This window comes from Ictalurus furcatus, chromosome 2 (assembly GCF_023375685.1).
Source record: "Ictalurus furcatus strain D&B chromosome 2, Billie_1.0, whole genome shotgun sequence".
Taxonomy (NCBI): domain Eukaryota; kingdom Metazoa; phylum Chordata; class Actinopteri; order Siluriformes; family Ictaluridae; genus Ictalurus; species Ictalurus furcatus.
In genome coordinates, this window is record NC_071256.1 from 9214668 (window position 1) to 9233671 (window position 19004).

The 19004-nt window shown below is 36.9% G+C and overlaps 2 protein-coding genes across 3 annotated transcripts; both read right to left on the reverse strand.

The window, feature by feature from the left end:
* Positions 1-2165: 2165 nt before the first annotated feature.
* Positions 2166-7319, reverse strand: LOC128617104 (uncharacterized). Its single transcript, XM_053640107.1, has 4 exons — positions 6979-7319; positions 3218-3376; positions 3017-3106; positions 2166-2722 (listed from the first exon to the last, which is right to left on the reverse strand). Exons 1-4 carry the CDS (start codon positions 7144-7146, stop codon positions 2441-2443), a joined length of 699 nt encoding a protein of 232 aa, XP_053496082.1. The 5' UTR covers positions 7147-7319; the 3' UTR covers positions 2166-2440.
* Positions 7320-12128: 4809 nt separating this feature from the next.
* On the reverse strand, positions 12129-18069 carry ccdc137 (coiled-coil domain containing 137). Of its 2 annotated transcripts, none has more exons than XM_053646883.1 (6): positions 17913-18069; positions 16355-16479; positions 13017-13236; positions 12834-12907; positions 12658-12737; positions 12129-12506 (listed from the first exon to the last, which is right to left on the reverse strand). In XM_053646883.1, exons 1-6 carry the CDS (start codon positions 17978-17980, stop codon positions 12309-12311), a joined length of 765 nt encoding a protein of 254 aa, XP_053502858.1. In that variant the 5' UTR covers positions 17981-18069; the 3' UTR covers positions 12129-12308. The 2 variants fall into 2 exon arrangements, with proteins under 2 accessions (XP_053502858.1, XP_053502867.1); XM_053646892.1 differs by having other exon boundaries at positions 16355-16475; positions 17913-18031.
* Positions 18070-19004: the final 935 nt, after the last annotated feature.

Below are 19004 nucleotides of genomic sequence, written 5' to 3' on the forward strand. Positions count from 1 at the left end.
ATGGGGCCCTGTTTCCTTCTCTTCTCCTCATACTGTTGTCTCCACCACTATTTCGCCCTCTCTTCCTGGCATCTTTCTGAGATTTTCACAGACTGTGTGCAATTTGGGACATGAAGGTATAAAACCTTGAAGGTATGATCCTACCATCATTTTAGGATTCAGTTTAAGGTTCTGGTGTTTGTTTTTAAAACTCTCTTAATAATCAAGTTCCTTCATATCTTGAGGATCGTATTAATCCACATTCATTAAACGGATGTTTAAGATTTTCTGATAGGTTTCTTTTGCATGTCCCTCGTTCCTGGTTAAAAACAAAGGGGGATAGAGCTTTTGCTGTTGCTGCCCCCCGTCTATGGAATCAACTGCCACTGGACATCTGCCTTGCACCTTATATTACTACTTTTAAAAATAGGCTTAAAACATATCTCTTCTACCAGGCTTTTTGATCAAATTTTTAATTGTTTAAACAATTTTTTTATAGATTTTTTCTATTGTCTATTGTCTGCTTTTATTTGGTCTAATTCTGTTTCTATTTTACTTTCTGTACTCTGTTCAGCACTTTGGTCAGTGTTGCTGTGTGAAACGTGCTATACAAATAAATTTTACTTACTATCAGAACCTTCTGGAAGTGGAAGTCTATTGATCAGACCGTTTTCGCCAACTCTGTAGTTTCCACCTTGAGAGATCTGCATCCCTCATCGCTGGAGGAGAAAGTTCTGCAGTTAAATTCTGCTCTTGCTACTAGTCTTGACTCTTTTGCTCCCCATTAAGTAAGGTTACATTCGCCCACTCTGTTCCCTGGTATAATGACAGTCTGCGTGCTAGAATGGCTGCTTGTCAGAAAATGGAGCGTAAACCATGGCTTACTGGCTTGAACGTCTACTATCAAGCGTGGAAGGATCTTCTGGGTGATTACAGGGCATTAATTGAGACTGAAAGATCATCTTATTTCTCTCAGGCTATTGTAAACAATCAAGGAAATCCCAGGCACTTGTTCAAAACCATAAACAGATTGCTTCAAGTTAATGCTGTTACCACCTTGTCTGTTTCTCAGCAGCTATGTAATTCTTTTCTTCAGTTTTTTAATTCTAAGATTGATAATGTTCGCAAACAAATTTCTGTTACACCTGACTCTGCCACTTCACTCCTTCGTCCATCTGGGTTCGCTGGTGTTTCTTTCACTTATTTCTCACTGCTTGATTCTGAGGCTCTCACAAGGGAGGTATCCAGCATGAAATCAAGCACTTGCTTGCTTTATCCAATTCCCATAAGCCTATTTAAATCATGCTTTGATGTTTGGTGCCCTACTATCTTCGGTATTATAAATGAATCATTGGAGACAGGGGTTGTTCCAGCAGTACTAAAGACTGCTGCTGTTACACCTGTGCCAAAGAAAGAAAATGCTTCCCTGGATGATTTTAAGAATTTTCGTTTGATCTCAAATCTTCAGTTTTTGGCGAAAATACTTGAGCGTCTTGTTGCCTCTCAATTGCCTCTCAATTACAAATAATAACCCCTTTGAACCCCTTCAGTCAGATTTTCGTAAATGTCACAGTACTAAAGCGGCGTTGGTCAAAGTTACCAATGACTTGTTGATGGCCTCTGATTCTGGGGCTACTTCCATTCTCATTCTTCTTGATCTTAGAGCTGCCTTCGATATTGTTGTTCATGGTCTTTTACTTACCTGCCTTGAAAGTTTTTGGTGTGTGGGGGCTTAAACTGGCTTAAATCCTATTTTATTTTATTATTGTCTTTTTGCTTTGACTCAGTTAAGTTGTATTTACGTAAAATAATAAGTAATTTCAACTTAAAAAGTTTTGTTGACATAATTAAATAATTGACCCAACTACTCATTTCAAGTAATGCAGACTTCCCAAGTTCAGTTGAAATACTGTTATAAAAGTAAGGTGAACTTAAGTTTTTCAAGTTGTCTGTACTAAAATTCAAGTTCATTTAACTTAATTTGGCTTATTTTCCTAACTTACATTAGCAAGTTCAACCAAATAAATAACAACCCATTTTTCCATATGAAAGACTTTATCAATTGTTTCACTTATAAATTTACAAATAAATACAGATCAAGTCAAACAGGTTCAAATATCCAGAGCTACAATAGCCAGTGTTTCTTTGAACTCTTTAAGCAAAAGGTTAAAAATGTAATATTGTGGTAAGATCAATTTGAGAGACAAAAAATAAATAAATTATATTACATGAATTTCTCAAAATAAACAGAAAATGCAAGCAGAAATCTGTTTTTTGCCTAACAAAATTACATTTCAGTTTCCCAGTGTTTAAAGGTGAAAATATAAAACAAAACTGAAATCATGCTGTTGAGGCATAGAAACTGTAACATTCACATAACACAACAACACATGACATTTCTCTTACAAGAAATGCATAACACCTATCTCTACTTCAGCAGTTTATTTTTAAGTGAATGTACTCATACATTGCAGGCATCAGCTCCAATGTTCATGAACAGCCTCTGAATGACCTCAAAGGTGTATTTGAAGTTTTGGGAGTAGTTTATGTTAAGTGCATAAAGCAATCCCATCAAGTTGACAAATGTATTTGGTACATCACCAATATTGCGTAGAACAATAACAACTTCGATTACAAGCGCTACATCACTGCAGTCACACAGAATAGGGTCCATCATATCATCCACAACTGTAATGATTCCAACAGTCATGCCCTTGATTATCTCTTCTTCAGAATCTGTGTGCTGTATAAGAAACAACAAACTTTAAAATGTGCTTTCACACATACAACCTCACAAGCTCAACGACTTAAGAACAGCATGAGTGAACCGACCTTAACTTATAACTTAAGTTATTGCACAAAATGAATTACTATTAGAAGGTGGGAAATAATACAGTACAACTTCCTGAAATTTATCATCTCTCATGAAAATAAAACAAGGTAAACTCCATCAAAATAGATGGAAATATCAATACATGGACTTCCATTATCTTAATATCTTTCAACGTCCCTTCTTACTTTCCTCACAGACACTTACCTCACAGAACATTAAGAAGTGAGATGGATTCTCCTGCATGTACAGTGGCAGTCCCAGAAGTACTGCAACCCTCTTCCTGTGATTTGATGCCTCAAAAGTACAAATGTTTTATATTCAAATTATGCAGGACAAGAGAAATAGCAAGAAAGGAAATAACCACAGTATTTACTAAACAACTACACTTAAAATAAATCTACTCACATTTTTATCCAGGCTCTCCAGTATGGCACTCATTTCTGCGATGTCTGCATAGTGCCTTGAGTGGTACAAATACAGCAGCTTTGAGTCATATTTGTCAAGACTCTCATAAAAGGACTTGCTCAGGTCCATCGACACAAGTCTGGTGAATTCTGTGCTGATCTTCAGTCATTACAGAACATCAAATAAACATAACACAGAAACATGTTAAACAACACTGCAAAAAAACTGATTTGAATTTTCACAAGTCTTCAGGTTCAAGGCATTCGTTCATCACGTAACCCATATTCGGAATGCAGTGGGGATGTGAAGTGCTGAACGAACGAACGACTCGAACCAAAGACTCCAGAGGTGAAATAATAATTTCTGTTTCCGGTACAGAACCTATGGGGCTGTTGCTGCGCATGCACGTTCAAAAATGTACCAATCACTCTCCGAGACAACTCATTGTTCCCGAATCATATTAAAGATTAATTGAAAATGAACACATCACTACACAGTGCATGAGCACTTAATTAAGTTCTCTCTCACAGTTTTTGCCCTTTTAACACCACACACATCCCGCTCTGTATTCTCACATTCACAGTAAAAAATAAATAAATAAAATAAAATAGATAAATAAACACTGAATGCGGTGCACACACACTTATTTACATATTGTGATATGTAGCAATCTCGGAGGATAGTTTATCGTGTCGCATGTGAATTTCTTCCTCGGGCTAACCTATGCCCTGCTTTTTGCAACTCATGGAGATAAACTGTTGATATATTAAACGTGTATTAATTGACTAGAAGAAATAATACTTAGCTAGTTTTGTTTCGTTACTTTTGTAGATATTTAGCTTCAGTTCGCTGGCTAGCAACAATATAATACGATTAGCCAAACTATGTGTGGATTAGCCACGGTTTAATTCAATGTAGAAATAACATATAAACATTATAAACAATATACAATTATATAGTACATGTCATTTTTACAAGTGATTAAATCAATATGAACAAATATTTACTTTCCAAATTTGATAATGGTGGAAGATTTCAGTCTTGCTCTACAACATCTATCGTCTTCTGTCTGCTTCGCGCTTCACATGAGATCTTGCAATGAATGTTCAGAACATGACATCATTATTGTATTGATTCAACATATACTTTTAAGTTGAGGTAACAGATACTGTCGTTAATTCAACTTACAAACTAGTTTTGACAGTGAAAACTTAACATGTTAAGTTGACTGAAAAACTAAAAAAACTATTTGTTGTGTCAACTTAAAAATTTACTTGGGAACAACTAAAACTAATTTTTTACAGTGCAGGCACTCATCATTTCCTTATAGAATTCTGTTAACCCTTCCATCATCCAGTTCTTTGTTTTCATCTATAAAATATTATCTCCCAAATTAAAATTCCCACATTCATTAAAAAAAATATTCCATTCTTTTTTTCCCATGCTGCTTTATTTTCATCATCCAAATACTTTTGTTTATTATTATTATTTTCACTCTCAAACTGTTTGTCGTTTGCTCAGCATCTATTAAACCCAATCCTCCCTTTTCCATTACTCCTATTAAAGTGTTGTGTGCAATTCTTGGTGGCTTCCTGTCCCATAAAAGAAAAAATCTAAAAAGCATTTTTCACCCTTCTTTCTACCCACAATGGCATAGATGACACACATAAAATATACCATAGCTTTGACACCATTAACACATTCAGTCTCTCTCTCTCTCTCCCTGCAAGGGTTCTCTCTCTCCCTCCAAGGTTTCTCTCTCTGTCTATCCAAGGTGTCGCTCTCTCCCTCCAAGGTTTCACTCTCTTTCCCTCCAAGGTTTCGCTCTCTCACCCTCCAAGGGTTTTCTCTCTCTCCCTCCAAAGGTTCTCTCTTGCTCTCTCTCCCTCCAAGGGTCCCCCCCCAAGGGTTCTCTCTCTCCCCCTCCAAGGCTTCTCTCTCTCTCTCTCTCTCTCTCTCTCCCTCCAAGGGCTCTCTCTCTCTCCCTCCAAAGGTTCTCTGTCTCTCTCCCTCCAAGGGCTCTCTCTCTCTCTCCCTGAAAAGGTTCTCTCTCTCTCTCCCTCCAAATGTTCTCTCTCCCTCCAAGGTTTTGCTCTCTCTTCCCCAAAGGTTTCTCTTCCCCAAAAAATTTCAGTAAACACTTGAGTTAACTGGCCAACTGCATCCTGGTCATGTTGTCATGGCTACCACTTTACCCATGTGCACAATCTCCAAAATAGTTTTAAAAATCCAGCGAACACAACATTAAATTCTGCATGCTGGACGCATTGCTAGATCAAGCCTCCTTATTAGATAATCCATTGTTTCCTTGTGTAGGCTATGATAGAACACCTCTGATGTTGGTTTTTATACACTGTATCTATTTTAGAAGACCAACATATCAAGGCAATTTGAGAAAAATGACTAATTCTACTAAGAAAGCTAGCTAACTAGAGTTCAAAATGTGTGTTCCAAACTGAACGCCTATTCCTGCTTTTGCTTCCTCTTTTCCTCTTCGTGTTTCTTTCTCTTTATTTTTTTGTCTTCAAGTTCTCTTCATTTTGAAAAGCACAGCAATTCTAAATAAACCTGTTCAAGTCCCACACACTAACGAGATGGGGTCTCCAAAGTGGGGATTCTAGTATAGTGGAGTACATCAGAGGATTTGGGAGAGTTCTGTGCTTTGTATTGGACTTAGTGTCAGCATTCAGGGGGCCTCCTCAAAACACAGGGCCTCAAGCAATTGCTTGCTTTGCCTTTCTTATATCTACACCAATATCTGCAGTTAATAACTTAATTTAGGTTGTGTTAAAAATGACTATTGATATATCTAAAATCTGTATCAGTATTTTTTTTTAACAATCTGCATCGGTTTTGGGGACTAGACAGCAAAATATCCAAACTCTAGCCTCGACACTGACACAACACGTCTTGACAGTAAGGTTCTACTGTATACTGATACTACGGTAGTATCGCAATACCAATGCTTCAAATTAGCAAAAATTAGTATCAGACAATACTATTTTTGCTAAAATATTCATATAAACACTTCTGTGCAAAAACATTACAAACATAGTCCTTTGTGCTGCACGAAATTTTCCTAGTACACTTCAAATACATGTCTGAGTTAATTTTGCGTTGGTGTCTCCTAGTTGATCAAATGGATTTAAATAAGAAATTTGAGTGTGGTAAGCTTTTAAAGAAGACCAACTGACATACATAGTGAAATTTGGAATTATTTTGGGTTTTTGACTGATGAGACTGGGAAGCCTATCGACGATGGAAAACCCATCCTCAAAAGCCAAAGGGGAAACACCAGCAACCGTATTAAACACCTTCTGACACATCCCACTGCTTTTGCAAAATACAAAAAGGTTAGTGACACTTCATTTAACCTAAATTATTTACCTTAATCTTTAAAAAATCTTGTTTAACATTAAAGAATATTTTTACCTCAAAAATGAGGCATTGCACATCATTGTTCATGCAGCAAGGAGCTCAAACATCACTTTTCCACATCATTTTATTATGTACACAGCAAAGTTAGCTCACTTACTAGCAAACATGGCTGATTTTAATGTTTAGACACATCAGTTAAAGCAATGTTAGCTTGCTTACTAGCAAAAATGGCAAACTGTCTTATTTACACACAGCTAGAACACTTAATTTAGCCTAAATTCTTTACACTGATCTTTAAAGATTTCCTGTTTAACATTACAGTATGTTTTGTTTTGTTTTAACCTTTAAAAGCAAATTCTAAGTAAATAATCCCATTTGTTTACCTTTTTCATAATCAGAACCATGCTGCCCATAGCCAGACAGCTCCACCTGTTACCCGCAAGTTGCAACACACCACTGACAGCCTCTTTGAGAATGCCAATAAGTATGAAGCAACATCCAAAGAAGCAGCTGTTGTAAACTGTAAACAGTAGTGGCCAGGTCATTTGCATTGACTAAAAGAGAGAGATAGTTTGTATATATTGTAACCTTATTTTTGACAGGTCTAAGTCAAAGGTCAAAAAGATACATAATATTACTCTTAGGTCAAGTTCAAGATCATTATCATTCATCCATCCATCTTCAACTGCTTACTCCTTTTCAGGGTCACAGGGGAACCAGGAGCCATTCCAGGGATCATCGGGCACAAGGCGGGGTACAACCTGGACAGGGTGCCAGTCCATCGCAGGGCACAATCACACACACACTCACACACTACGAACACTTTAGACACGCCAATCAGACTACCATGCATGTCTGTGGACTGGGGGAGGAAACCGGAGTACCCGGAGGAAACCCCCGCAGCACGGGGAGAACATGCAAACTCTGCACACACAGAGCCGCAGGAATCAAACCCCGACCCTGGCGGTGTGAGGCGAGCGTGCATCGCAAAATCATATTTATTTTGACAGGTCTAGGTAATCACCAGCATCATTGGACAGATGTAGTTAAAGATATCTATTGTTCCATATTCTTAGCTATAGATTAATCATTGATTTTGACAAGCCTAGGTCAAAAAAGTTCACCACCAACGTCATTGGACAGACATAGTTAAAGACTACCAGTTTATCAGTAGTAAACTTTAAATCCGGTTCCAATGCATTCACACACACACACACACACACACACACACACACACACACACACACACAGAAGATAGGTCTAGGTCAAAAAAGGTCATCACCAACATCACTGGACAGACGTAGTTAAAGACTCACAGTTTATCAGTAGTAAACTTTAAATCCGGTTCCGGTGCATTCACACACACACACACACACACACACACACACACACACACACACACACACAGAGAAGATAGGTCTAGGTCAAAAAAGGTCCTCACCAACATCATTGGACAGATGTAGTTAAAGATATCTATTGTTCCATATTCTTAGCTATAGCTTAATCATTGATTTTGACAAGCCTAGGTCAAAAAAGGTCATCACCAACATCACTGGACAGACGTAGTTAAAGACTCACAGTTTATCAGTAGTAAACTTTAAATCCGGTTCCGGTGCATTCACACACACACACACACACACACACACACACACACACACACACACACACACACAGAGAAGATAGGTCTAGGTCAAAAAAGGTCCTCACCAACATCATTGGACAGATGTAGTTAAAGATATCTATTGTTCCATATTCTTAGCTATAGCTTAATCATTGATTTTGACAAGCCTAGGTCAAAAAAGGTCATCACCAACGTCACTGGACAGACATAGTTAAAGACTACCAGTTTATCAGTAGTAAACTTTAAATCCGGTTTCCAGTGCATACACACACAGAAGATACCCCTGACTAATCAGAACAAAAGACACCTGTGTAAATATTTAGGCCATAGCTAATTGAATATTATCAGTAGTAAACTTTAAATCCGGTTCTGGTGCATTCCCACGCACACAAACACACAAGTTCTTTCACATAGAACGTATTCATACATAGTATGATCATGTGCATTCCACACACACACACACACACACACACACACACACACACACACACAACCAAAAATATGACACAGACACACACAGACGCACAAAAACACACACTTTAATTTCACTTAATTTAAAAGGAATTTAAGTGTTATGTACTTAATTACAATAATCATGAACACAAGTTGTTAAGTTGACAATCATTTTTAAAATTCCGTTGCTCCATTTAGATTTTCTCCAGTAGAATAAAGCCTTTTAAACCAGGAAAAATGACTAATTGTAAGTCGTATAACATTAGTAAGTAAAAAAACGATGTAGTTTACAATACAAATCTCATACCTAACATCTCTGCAGGTTTTATAGATATAAAAGCACTGAATAAAATTACCAATATAGACAAAAAAGAAACACTCTGCATCTACTACTCATAGAACTATCTCATAGAACTATCCACAGTCCAAAGGCTGCTAATTCTGCTCAAAGAGCAAACTGACTACAATGGACATAGAAGGCTATATGTGTGAATGACAAAAGATTAAAAAATAAAAATGTATCAATACATGAAATTAGATTACACAATGTAGTTGACATTTACACGAATAAGCAGAAATGTAATCATGCGTTTTTTTCCTATAGCACAAATGAAAAGCCCTCTCTAGATGAGCAGATTTGTCAAATGAAACTTTTTCATTCTTTTCCACTGCTACAGTAAACTAAAGAGTAGATTTTCAAATTACACTGCTAAATATGTCTAGCATTAGCTACGTGTAGTAGTGCAAAATGGTCCATCAGCTGTATTAGCAGGTGTAGCCTATACACAAGTCCACTGTTGGTCATATCACAATTGAGAACATGTCCCAAATTCAGTAGAATTTATTTGTAAGTGAAATTATACTCACACTGAAACATCCTTAGTATAGTATTTGCTCAGTCTACAGGTCCTCTAACACAGTCTTAACTGTTTGAATTTGTCCAGACATGATAAATGGTAGTGGAGGGGACTTGACATTAGTGACTTGGAGTTATCAAGCCAATTTCGTTACGTTACTACTTTCTTCTAGAACTCAATTATTAGATTTTGCATGGTAGCACTACTTGTATTGTTGTCTGCTTTATAGATCGTTTTGCTTAAAATCAATTAAGGCAGAAATTTCAGTTTAAATTACACACAATATTAGGTTGATGTCATTATCAACATTATTATGTCAACACAAACAAATAAGGTTACAATATATACAAACTATCTCTCTCTACTAAATACAAATAAATACAGTGGAAAGGTTTGGATATAAATAACTGGTAAGGCAACTCAATAGCAAATATAAGCTGCCTAGCAGAAACTTTTTCATGGACACTGAAATACCAAAACTGTGCACAGAAACTAGAGTGGCAATAAAAGCAGAACTTCAAGGATCTGGATTTTACGCATGTACAACAGACCCAGAGGTCCAGAGACCAGTAGAACAAAACAGTCCTACATGGCTGTAACTACTCAGCTCATAACAAAGGATTGGCACATGCAATCATGGTGCCTGGGCTGTGCACAACTTAATAGTGACCACATGGCAGAGAGCCTGAGTGAGGTCTTTACTGAGATTTTGGGAGAGCAGTGGGGTCTCCATATACATCACATGGCAGGATGGGTCAGCATATGACGGTGGATCACTTTTTACAACAGCAAGTTGTTTGTGAAGTGTTAGCTGTTAACAGAAATAAGTGTCACCTCTTGCCTACAGAATCTGACATTACTACAATGGAGGCACTGAAAAATATTCTTGGTCCTCTTAGGGATTTCATTGATGTACTCTGGAGAGCCTCATCCCCTTCCACTGCTGAGGAAAAATTAATCAATTTTAACAGTATCTGTGATTGACAGCCAACTAAGGTGTCACATCAAGGATTGCATAAGAAGTGATTTGCAAAGTCGATACAAGCAGGAAGAGTTACACACAACTTCCCATTCAAGCAGCCTTATTTCAAGTGTCCCATGTCAGGTATAAGGGGACTTTTGGCAGGGAGTGTGATCACACACAACAGAGGATGATGTTAATGTCTCCGCAGAACCACAGGTAGGATTACAGTGCACTCACTTCATTTATGTATATGAAAACTGTATATATGAACTTAATTACAACACTAATTATGCAAACAGTTTGATTATTTGACTGTTTATGTTGGAAATATTCCACAAACTTCCAAAGACAGATGCAGAAGACGACTCACTCAAATGGTGGAGACTACATGAGGGCAACTTTCCAGTCCTGTCAATGATTGCATGGAGATACTGGTTTATATCTGCCTCATGTTGTGCATCAGGCAACATATGTTCATCTCTCCATGCAAGGCTGACATCACATCGTGTGAAAATGTTTGTGTTTCTTGCCAAAACTCTGCACTAGGTCAAGAAACTGGACAACTGAACTGGAAAGGCACTAGCATTATGTTAATAAGAATGAATAGAATTTTGAAATAATTCTTCTTGTGAATGAACTTCTTAGATGAGTATTTGAATTATTTTTTAATTAATATTTGACTGAATTTTTAAACTTAATTTTTCATTTAATTCACAATTTTTTATTTTGGTGTTCAAATTAAGTTATTTATTCATGTTGTGTTCATGTTTACTCTAGGAAAATTTCCATTAGCATGATTTCATTCAGGGAACAATAGATGAAATTTGTGGCACACTGAATTCATTCTCATTAAAAAAAAGTGTTCAAAGGAAAATTGTTTTCATTTATATCCATGTATTTCTGTAAATTTGAGTGCATGGTATCATGATAATACTTGGTATTGTGATACTTCAGCTGGTATAGTATCATAAGGTATGTTTATGGCATCGTGACAACCCTACTTGATGGAACACATTCTGTTTAAAAAAAAAAAAAAAAAAAAAGACTTTATATTTAGTGGTTAGCACGTTCGCCTCACACCTCCAGGATCGGGGGTTCGATTCCCACTGTGGCCCTGTGAGTGTGGAGTTTGCGTGTTCTCCCCATGCTGCGGTGGTTTCCTCCCCCAGTCCAAAGATGGTAGGCATGGTAGGCTGATTGGCATGTCCAAAGTGTCCATAGTGTATGAATGGGTGTGTGAGTGTGTATGTGATTGTGCCCTGCGATGGATTGGCACCCTGTCCAGGGTGTACCCCGCCTTGTGCCCGATGTTTCCTGGGATAGGCTCCAGGTTCCCCAGTGACCTTGAAAAGGATAAGCGGTTGAAGATGGATGGATGGATGGATGGAGACTTTATATTGGTTCTTAGCTAATTGATTAATTAAATGCTCCCTTCCTGCCATTTAAGCTGTGTAGACCTCCATCCAGAACCTCAGTTTTCACTCTTTCTGTAGTCTTGTTCACTGCCCCATTTCCTACCACAAACATCAGAGAGCCACGTCTTGTCCTTGTATCTCTCAACACCATAATTCCAGAAAATTGGTTCCTAGCATTCAGACATTTTAGGAAATGAACATGGCAATTAAAACAACAAAAAGATGCAGCAATAATGTTTTTTAATCAATATTTTATCAACAACAAGCTTGTTTAAGCACATGCATGAATGTTCTATTGTGTTTTACAAACACCTGATAAAAAAATTGGTATTTAGGCTTACATGGAAACTTTAATGACAATTTCTTGAATATGTATATTTTTTTAAACAATTTCCTGGAGATATCATTGAGGGTTTAGGAGTTTGTTTATTCCTGTCTTTTGCGCTCTTTTTGCTTGCGTATGCCTCTTCAGTTGGCGATAAGCATGGACCACTCTTTCATGTTCTTCTTCAATTATTTTCTGCCTTGCCATAGATGGCTTAGTTGTTGAGACATCAGTGTGGCCAAGCATAGAACTCAGAAGAAGACTACTGGATGCCCTCTAGAGAAATTTGCCAAACATAAAAATATTGAAATTTTAGTGTAAAAAAAGACAGAATAATTGAAAATGAACACACTACCATTTAGCATGTACATGTTTTATTTTATGTTGCCATCCCAGTAATGAAGACAAGGTTTCAGATGTAGCTTACCTGAGGTTTCACAGGTGCCTTTTTTGGTTTGACAGTTAATGATGGCGGTGCCATGGCAACCTCTCCAAACTGTACTTTATCTTTAAGAAGAAAACACATAAAACATAAAAATTCAAATTGTATATAATATTAGCATAAATAATGTTAGTGTGTTTATTGTTTTAATGAGTACATGCCTACAAATATCTTTTTTTCCACATACTCCTGTTGTTTGGCTTTTTTCTTATGCTGACTTCTTCCTTTGTTAAACCTTAATAGAAAAAAAAACCCCACAAGCAATCACAATGACTTAAGCAATAAAAACAATGGGTACAAATGTACATAAGTAGATGTAGACAACAAACCAGTATGCCACTCACTCTTTTTTTTTTATCTCTTTGTTTGAAGTTGTAGCCTTCTCTTCCATGTCTTGTTCAGGAAGCCTCTCTGGCTGGTTTTTGGTGAGAAAGAAAACATACTGCGTTTCTTGCGACATGCGATGCAGGTATGCCTTCTCTGACTCTTGCTTTCCTCTCCGAAATTGTGGAACTCTGATGTGTTCCTGCTCACAGATTTCTGTCTCTGCTTTGTGCTTATGTGCTTCAGTAAAGAAAGGACAGAAAAAAGTTACAAACTACTACTGATAACTATCTAGTAAGAACACACGTATTTTGGGTATGTAGGGGTACTGAGAATTAAACAGAAACTACAGCATGTTTTGTACTTTCCACCAGTTGACATGAACCACCTTTTGCTAATCAAAGGCATTACTTATTTTTTTTACCTTTACCAAAGAGAGGAGCTTAGTTAGCATAATGACTGACTAAACTGAAACAAAGTAACTAGGCAAGCAAAGCTTTCCTGGACCACCGTTGGCTGCATAGCATTTGTCACACAAATGTCAACAGATACATGTAGATCATAGAATGTCCCTGGTATTGCTCACTGCTTGCTACCTGAGTATAGAAAGATTGAAATTTGGCTAGCTAGGCTCCTCGCACATGCAATTTTCAACAATGGGATTCAGTCAGTCACTTGATGAACTAAAATGCCTCAACTCAAAAGCTCGCTGAATTTACTTAATTCAATTGCGTACATCAGTTCCATGTGAATGAATTGTGTTACATTAGATTATCTGATGCTGTATTTTCAAAACCCTGAATAAAATTTGCTCATCCCAACACAGGATTGAATCCAGGTCACTGGGGTGTAAGGCAGCAACGTTGACCACTGCACTATTCTACCACACATTCTTTAATTATGTTAATTTAATAATATAGTTATGTCTTTCTGTCATCATGCTAATCCTCACAAGATTTTATAATGTAACTGGATCACGTAAATATCTCATAATTGATCACACTCACGCTATACAATTCAAACTAGTAATTAGAAACTTGTTTAAATTAAATTTAGAATAAGCAATGAAATCATGTTTTGATGAGAAATTTAATACACATTATGTTCTCTTAAATCTGACAGACAACATATTCAATTTTTTCACTGTAATAAGACAATTGTGCATGCACATTTCAACAAGGAGAATCGGTCAGTCAGCCGGCCAGTCCGTCGGTCCGTCAGTCAGTCAAAATGCCTCTTCTTGGCCAGCCCACCTGGCGTTCGGGCAAAAATAAAAACGTTTTTAACCTAGCCTTAAAGATTAAGAATGAGAAAGTGACTGAGAGCCAGAGTGCTGAACATAAGAGGAAGGTTACTGGAGGAGTATTTCTTTAAAATTTTAAGTACGATAAAGACCTAGTTTTTAATCGAAGCAGGGGTGGCAGATCACTGCTGCACAGAACATAAATGAAAAGATCAGTTACTAGGTAACTGGGAAGCTCAGTTCCAGCTGCCTTGGTCCCTAGTAAAAAATATTTCTGTCTTCTCTGAGTCAAGTAGGATTTTAGTAAAACTTACAAAAAATCTGGTGTCTAATGTTGTTTATACATTTCTCAACTGTATTCAGCTTATGTGCTTTATGTATTTTGTATAAACTTTACCAGGTAGTCACACTGAAATCTCTTTTACAAGGCCCTGGTAACTACTGTATTGGCCCAAGAACCAATAAAGTAGTTTGACCTTTGCTATAATAAACAAAGTCTCATTAAACAAATGAGACAGAAAAAAAATATACTTGGTAATTTATTTATTGAGGATAATGATCCCATATTACATATCTGTAAGTGGCAAAAGTATGTGAACCTCTTGGATTAGCTGTTAAATTGGAGGGGAATTTAGAGTCAAGTAATTTCAATCAATTGGATGACAATCAGGTGTGAGTGAGTGCCCTGTTTTAAAGAACAGGAATCTGTCAGAGTCTGTTCTTCACAACATGTGTTTGTGGAAGTGTATCATGGCATGAACAAAGGAGATTTCTGAGGATCTCAGAAAAAGAATTGTTGATGCTCATCAGGCTGGAAAAGATTACAAAACCATTGCTAAAGAGTTTGAAGTCCACCAATTCATAGTCAGACAGACTGTGTACAAATGGAGGAAATTCAAGGCCATTGTTACCTTCCCCAGGAGTAGTCGACAAACAAAGATCACTCCAAGAGCAAGACTTGTAATAGTCTGCCAGGTCACAAAGGAACCCAGGGTAACTTCTAAGGAACTAAAGGCCTCTCTCACATTGGATAATGTTAATGTTCATGAGTCCAACATCAGGAGAACACTGAACAACAATGGTGTGCATGGCAGGGTTTTAAGGAGAAAGTCACTGCCCTCCAAAAAGAACACTGCTCCCCATCTGTAGTTCAAAGACCATGTGGACAAGCCAGAAGGCTATTGGATAAACGTTCTGTGGGTAGATGAGGCCAAAATAGAACTTATTGGTTTAAATGGTAAGTATTATGTTTGGGGATAGGAACACAGCATTCCAGCATGAGAATCTCATCCCATCTGTGAAACATGGTGGTGGTAGCATCATGGTTTAGGCCTGTTTTGCTGCATCTGAGCAAGGACACCTACCCATCATTGATGGAACAATGAATTCTGAAGTATACCACCGTAAACACATGTCATTCTACCAAAGAATGGTTAAAAAACAATAAAAGTTAATGTTTTGTAATGGCCAAGTAAATTTCCTGACCTTAATCCAATACAAATGCTGTGGAAGGACCTGAAACAAGCAACTCATGTAAGGAAACTCGCCAACATCCCAGAGTTGAAGTTGTTCTGTACTGAAATTCCTCCAAGACGATAAGTAGAACTGATCAACAGTTACCAGAAATGTTTAGTTGCAGTTATTGCATGAGGGGGTCACACCAGATACTGAAAGCAAAGGTTCACATACTTTTGCCACCCACAGATATACAATATTGAATCATTTTCCTCCATAAATAAATGACCAAGTATAATATTTTGTCTCATTTGCTTAATGGGGTTCTCTTTATCTACTTTTAGGACTTGTGAAAAGCTGATGATGATTTAGGTCATATTTATGCAGAAATGTAGAAAACTCTAAAGGGTTCACAAACTTTCAAGCACCACTGTATGTGTGGATTTCTTGAGTTAATACCAAATTCTGGTGAAAATTTCATGTGAATTGCCTTATTGGAAATATATTCACTGAAAAATATGTTGAAGCTTTCAATACTTATTTCCTTCACTGCATATACACCAAAAAAATAACAATGGCCTATGGATTGCCAGGTGTATCTAAAAGAAAAAAGAAAAGAAAAAAAGGTTGAGTCTACTATACTGGTCCCATAATCCATACCTCTCATGATTTTCTTGAGTTTATAGGATCCCATATTCATTTTCTCTCTACTTTTCATAATTTCACGCAGTCGAAAAGGTATCTGCTCCAGATGTTCTTTCAGCTGAGGTTTCTTCAAATTCTTGCTAAAGGAAAAAAAATACTTTAGTGTCACACAAGCCTCAAATATGATAAAAACAGTTGCCAATAAATTTAATTAGCGATTAACTGGACCATTTTAGGTCTGGCATTTGGCACTTCACATCACTTAGATGAAAACAAGTTTCATAGATTAAATTTCAAATTTCATCCCACCTCTAAATGCAGAGATAAACTCAATCTCTACAGTGGGGAATGATTACATTTATGATGGCAAAGATGCCAACGTGCATGTAACACCAGTCCAATTCACAAAGTGAGATTTTCTCAGGATAAAATTCCATTGTGAGAAAACAACTTTTGTTATGTCAAGATCACGGGAAAACAGAAAGAAATGAATAACGCATGGCCGCTTAGGGCTTCCATAGTACTGTGACCTCAGGAAAGTAGTTAAAACAGTCAACTCGGGTAAGCTAGTTGCAAGCCATTGATAAGGTAAGCCTCAACAAAGAATAAATGTATAAACTTTTTTTTTGTTAGGGAGAAGTATTTGTGGATGAAATAGCAATATCGCACTATCACTCACGCGCACGCACACAGAGTTTGCTTGAAAGCTCATTTAAATGTGATACATATTTTAACGGGATCACATATACTTTCATTAAATCTCAAACATTTTACTTGGTGAAACGAAGAGACTTTAAACTGTAAGTACAATAAATGTTGGCGGCTTTCCTTTAGAAATATGGTAAGGATCAACAACATGGGGGACCTTAAAATAACTTTAAAAAGCAATCACACTAAGCTTTAGCGCTCCACTGAGTTCCATTCAAACGGCAGACGGGAAACGCAAGCTCATGCATAGAATTTTCGTACCGCACTGTGAACTCTGACCTTCGTAATCGTATCACGTGAAGACGTGTAACCAATAAATGATCGCGACATCACTATGTGACCTTTTTAGTAAACAAACAAACAAAAAAGAAAATTAAAAAATTACTTTATAAAACAGATTTGAAAGATTATTAAAAACAACTTTAAAAGAGTCTGCCTGGTTTGTGATAACAGGAACCGATGGTATATTTAACAAATAGAAACATAAAATTATTTTTTAATTGCTTCAAATATTGTCTAACATTTTACTGCTGTAAAACGTAATTGCATATGAAAACTTCAGTTCCCTATGGACAGTATTATTATATCACATTATATAGTAATTCTTTTTAGCTCGTTTGTAATTATTCATGTAGTTTTGACGGATGATATCGTACCCTGTTCCGCCCATATTTGAGCGGCGTGGGGCAAAAATACGCATATTTAAAGCCTAGTGTGACCGCCGCTTTATTCCTTACATTACACACAATTCTGAAGAGAAACAACACGTGCTAACTTTACAACTAGCACTTAGAACACCCAAACGCCGAGATTCATCTATCAATACAACCGAATATTCGTCCACGTACTGTAAAAAAAATCCTACCTTGGATTCCGTTCTTCTGTTTGCTGAAGAGATAATTTTGAAGTTTTTAATGCACTGTTTTTGCCCATGTTAGCAACGTCTTCGTTCCGGGTGTGCTTACCCTATCCGCGTGCCCTGACAAATTTGCGCCGCGCATGCGCGGTCATTTTTAATGCTTTGTGTATGGAAAGCCAAATAGGTCATTGCTCGCGTGCATCGTTAAGAAAATGGTGGATTCAACGTTTACAATACAACAAAATTGGCAACTTATTCATGAACTCTTTTACATAACAGACTGAAGTCACAATCACATTAGCATAATTCAAAACAAAAGTTTACTAATTAAAATGTTCCTGTAAACCATCTGAATTCCTTCTGCTGCTACCATCATGACTTATATTTCAAGTAAGAAATCTAAGTAAAAAATTGACAAAAGTGAACAGAGAAATGTTTGTGGTAATAATAATAATAATGAATAATAATTGATCATTAGAGCAGACAATGAATAAGATCCTTCTGCATATTTATGGATTTGATGGAGCACTTGTTTAAATCTCCCAGTTTAATTGCCAATAGTGGATACATTGTAATATAATGTAAAAATGTGTTCAGAAAGTAAAAGATCCTGGTAAAAATTCCTGGTAAAAATCCTGCTGCAATCAGGCAAGTGCTTCCGTAGTCTGATGTCTAAAACCGAGAGGCTCAGGAAGAGCTTCTTCCCTCAGGCCATCAGACTCCTCAACACGGACCACCATATGTCCACCATAATGTCCACCATACAGATCCCTTAGGACTCCATTAGGACTCTACAGTCAGTCTGCACTCCGCATACACCACTTTGTATTGTTACTACCCGTAGCATTCTGCATATTTTTTACATCCATTTTTTGCACATTCCCTGCTTATTTTGTACATCCCTTTTTGCACATTCCTGAACATATATTTCATATTTCTTATTTTATTTCTCATTATTTCTTATTCATTTCTGATTTTTAATTTTAATTTAGTATTTAATGCACAGTCTAAAGAGCAATAGGCCAGATTTTCATTTCACTGCAAGTTACATACTATATATAATTGTGTACATGACAAGTAAAATCTAGAAAACATTCA